General features: G+C 35.7%; 1 protein-coding gene across 1 annotated transcript; it reads right to left on the bottom strand.

The window, feature by feature from the left end:
- LOC120144335 (polygalacturonase At1g48100-like) lies at nt 1–2,167 on the bottom strand. Its single transcript, XM_039158426.1, has 6 exons — nt 1,701–2,167; nt 1,438–1,617; nt 1,323–1,364; nt 1,029–1,236; nt 743–933; nt 1–602 (listed from the first exon to the last, which is right to left on the bottom strand). The coding sequence occupies exons 1-6, from the start codon at nt 2,094–2,096 to the stop codon at nt 210–212; spliced, it is 1,410 nt and encodes a 469-aa protein (XP_039014357.1). The 5' UTR covers nt 2,097–2,167; the 3' UTR covers nt 1–209.
- Between the last annotated feature and the right edge of the window lie 1,845 nt (nt 2,168–4,012).

Raw genomic sequence — 4,012 nt, 5'->3', positions numbered from 1 at the left:
CAAACAAACCCTAAACTGAATTTTATCTTATAGATTTTGTTACAGTGTAGTGTGGACATCACTACTAACTTTGTGTCTATATTTAAACATGCGGCGGATATAAAGTCTCGGATTTAATAAATTAAGAAACCCAATAACATAGTAAGTAAAATTCTAAATCAAAGTGTCCTTTTACTTCTCATCTAATTGGCATTTATTATAGCTATTCATTAACAAGATTCAGAATTGGATTGAGTATTGCCTTTCGCATGTTTTTGGGTCTCCAAACAACTGATTGGCGGTTCGGTCGTAGTTTTGAGCTCCCCATATGCTTCCCAACAGAAAGGCCCATCGAGATGGCGGCTTTCTTGAACCGGTTTCAGCTCAATGGTATTTAAAGAAACCCCACTGCATGGAATGCTGTCACTGCATGCGAAGTGGACCGGTTGCATCGTATACGTTCCTCGTATGTTGACGTAGTTTATCCCCGACAATTGCACAGCTGAAGATTGATTCTTGCAGTGACCTTTATCACAGTAGAATTGGTCAATCATTATCGGAGTTTCGACTTCCGAAACTTGAACGTTTGAAAATGTCACTTGTTTCACTGCACCCGAACCTCCCTGTAATGAGAAACAATACGACATATTATTGAAAATTTGAAATAGTTCAAGTTAATTCGGCCTGTATCAGACTTATTTATATTCGATGCTAGCTCAAATCTGAATCCTATTAACGATGGTTAAAGATCAGGTTTTCATGCCTGCCATGTCTTTATTCTGACACCGGTTAATGTGTTGTGCATAGTGACATCTCGAACAGTTATGTTGGAGACACAGGCTTTGGTGCTGTCTTTTCCTAGTCCTCCGATGCTGATTCCATGACCAGGTCCACACTTGACGTTGTCGATATTTACATTTGAGCAACCGGTTTGAATCGACACGCAATCATCTCCTAGACAAGCCAAAAAGAAACCTCCTGGTTAGTAAATTGTTTATTTGAGATATTCATGTTTGGTACATATATATTCAGAATGATAAGCGATTTACCACAAGCGAGAGTAGTGGCAGAGATTACCACATCTTGGGAGTTCTGCAGGTGAATTCCATCGGTGTTGGGGCTGTCACCGGGAGACGAAGCAACGAAGTTGGAGACCTGAACGCTTGTGCAGTCGTCAAATTTAAGGTGAGTTTGGGGGCTGTTTTGTATAGTTATGCCTGTCACTGTTACACCGTTACTTCCATAGAATCTTAAAGCCTGCATCGCCAAAATGATATTGTCACCGATCAAAGCATTTGTCAATCTTGTAAAGAAAAAAAATGGAGTTTTGAAGAAGGAATTACTGTTGGTTTGGTGCCTGGCATCCCCTTCAGTTCAGCACTTATCTGCCACACATGATTTGCATAGAGTTAGCTCTGCTAAAATTAAAAGATGCAATGGTTTTTTATCTATAGTTACCGTTTCATTAGTTGTGGAGTCCTCTGCAATTGTGGGTGAGTCATTCCACCAGACAGAACCTTGTCCATCAATGGTTCCTTTTCCTTTGATCGTAATCCCCTTTAGTTTTGCAAATTCAATCCATTGCAAGAGACCTCCCCATGCACTGGAACTTGTAGGGGCTATTATCTTCCCGTCCAACTATAAAACAGATTTCAATTCATTAGCTTTTTGTCTCCATACAAACGAGGCCTTAATCTTCGTTTAAATTTTGACTAATTTACCTGAAAGGCGATGTTGGGTTGACAGTTGGGGCCTGAGAAGGAAATGGGTCCAACAAGGAACACCGAACCCAACGGAACCACCACCGTCGATGCCTCAACTTTACAAGCTTCATCCCACGCTGCTTGAAATGCCTTTGTGTCATCCGTGCGTCCATCACCTTTGGCCCCATGGTCTAACACATTAAACATTGCAGTGGAAGTGGCGGCGGAGGTGCTGGAAGCGGTGGAGCTTCCTATATTCGGCCACGAAGCCGTCATTCGATGGTGGGAACCACCAGCTACGCTCTGCCTCCACTGCTTGCCTTCCCTAGCGCTGCAGGACAGTTCGAAGCTCGAAAACCAAAACAACAAAACAGTAAGAAATGCAACAACATTTGTGGGATTAACCCAAGACATATTTGAACTTTGCAATAAAAGAATATTTAAAACGGAGATTTTGCACAATTAGATGTACAAATGTCTCTGTGTTTCTGTGATGTGTGGAGAATATCAGATAAGTTAGCTGGTATATATAGGAAGGTATAAGCGGTTCAAAAGCTACTATTCACACATGTGATATACAGTTTAATGAAGACAATACTGCTTAGAATATTGTTGACTTGCATTTTCAGACCAGATTATTCCCGTTGTTTCTTTCATCTTACATATTGCTTCAACGTACTGTGCTAAATTGTTAACTGTCTCGCCGTAATTATATCATATGACCAAGTTGGGTCAAGCAATGAATTGTTTAAAGGATGATTCTTTTACGCTCGACGAGCAACAATGAGTATCGTTAATTTAATTTATAAAATTTTAAAATTATAAATTACTCAACGTATAATTATAAATTAATTAAAAATCTAAACATAAATTATTTAAAATAAAATATTAATTACATTAGTTTTTACAATCTTATTTTTAATAATAATTACATCAAATATTAACTCATAAATTCTTTTTTTTTGCTTTGAAGTTGTCGCCGTTGCTACTGTCGTCGCTGCCACCTCTGCCGTCACTACTGTCAATGTTGCTGTTGTTGTTGCCATCGCCACTGCTATTGCCATCACTATAGCCGTCGTCAACGTCCTTGTAGTCGCCGTTGCAACCGTATCAAAGCAAGAAAAAATTAGGGTTTTTTTAATTTAGGGACTAATATTTGATCTAATTATTATTTAAAATAATATTATAAAAAAACAATGAAATTAATATTTTATTTTAAATAATTTACATTTAGATTTTTAACTAATTTATATTGCACGTGGAGCACTTTATAATTTTAAAATTTTATAAATTAAATTAATGGTGCTCATCATTAGTATGTTCATCGATATTCGTCGAGCATTGTATGATTTTTCTTATTTAAAAATACATATAAAATATTTTTAGACACTTTTAAAATAATAAAATGAACTATAATGTAATTTAGATATTAAAAGAGTAAAATAATTCAAACATGACCCCCACGTATGGGTAAATCAAATCAACCTCCATGAAATTACGGCTCATAACTTAACTTTTTTAGACCCTTCAAAACCGGCTAAAGCACATGGCAACATCTTTGAAAAAACGAAACCCTAATGACCTATGGCTAGCAAAGCAACAAAATAGAAGAAATAAAGAGGAAGACAATAACAATCAGAAAATCTTAATTTTCCCCCTGAGATCGTGCCATTGCTGTAGCCTATGGATTTGGGATACGATAATAATAATGAAAAAAATATGAAAAACGACATTTTTAATAAACAATAATACTATAAGCAATGCAGTTTAAGCAATAAATTCATCGTAATCATATTAAGATTTGAAAAATAATGTATGGAATGACGTTTATGTTACTATTGTGTGCGTGAGTGATGTGTGTGTGGTTGACAAAGACCTCAATAGGCTGTGGCCGTTTGTGGTGGAAACAAATAAACTTTTAAGCAATAATCCGTGATATCAAAGATTGCAGCTTTGCGGGTATATATGTATTTGGGGAATTAATCAATCAATTAATTATTATATATATATATATATATATTTAAAGAGTTTGTGTATTCCACACAAACAAGTACATTGTTTGTTGCCCAAATGTTTCCCAACTTGTGCCTACCATTAATGCATGTATATTTAGACAAATAATAAAAGAAATATGAATGTAACAAAATACTATTTAGGGGTTTATTTCATTTTAAATAATAATAATAATCAAAGTTATTTTTAGATACTAACGATTTTGATAAACTCATTCTTTGATGGATATAGAAATTGGGGGATAAAATTTAATGTTAGTTGTTGATGATTTTCTTTAGATTGTGGTCAGCTGCCTACAACTTTATTTCACATTGATA

The sequence above is a fragment of the Hibiscus syriacus genome, unplaced genomic scaffold (assembly GCF_006381635.1).
Source record: "Hibiscus syriacus cultivar Baekdansim isolate YM2019G1 unplaced genomic scaffold, ASM638163v2 tig00110888_pilon, whole genome shotgun sequence".
Taxonomy (NCBI): domain Eukaryota; kingdom Viridiplantae; phylum Streptophyta; class Magnoliopsida; order Malvales; family Malvaceae; genus Hibiscus; species Hibiscus syriacus.
Note: the sequence above shows the minus strand (reverse complement) of the source record. Positions and strands in the feature narration are given on the sequence as shown.

What these genes read in the sequence shown, in the direction of transcription:
- LOC120144335 (XM_039158426.1), bottom strand. Translation starts at nt 2,096, where the DNA reads ATGTCTTGGGTTAATCCCACAAATGTTGTTGCATTTCTTACTGTTTTG. An exon ending in TGCCACTACTCTCGCTTGTG is followed by an intron (nt 934 to 1,028) that starts GTAAATCGCTTA and finishes TGGCTTGTCTAG; the next exon opens with GAGATGATTGCGTGTCGATT. An exon ending in TCAGAATAAAGACATGGCAG is followed by an intron (nt 603 to 742) that starts GCATGAAAACCT and finishes TTCTCATTACAG; the next exon opens with GGAGGTTCGGGTGCAGTGAA.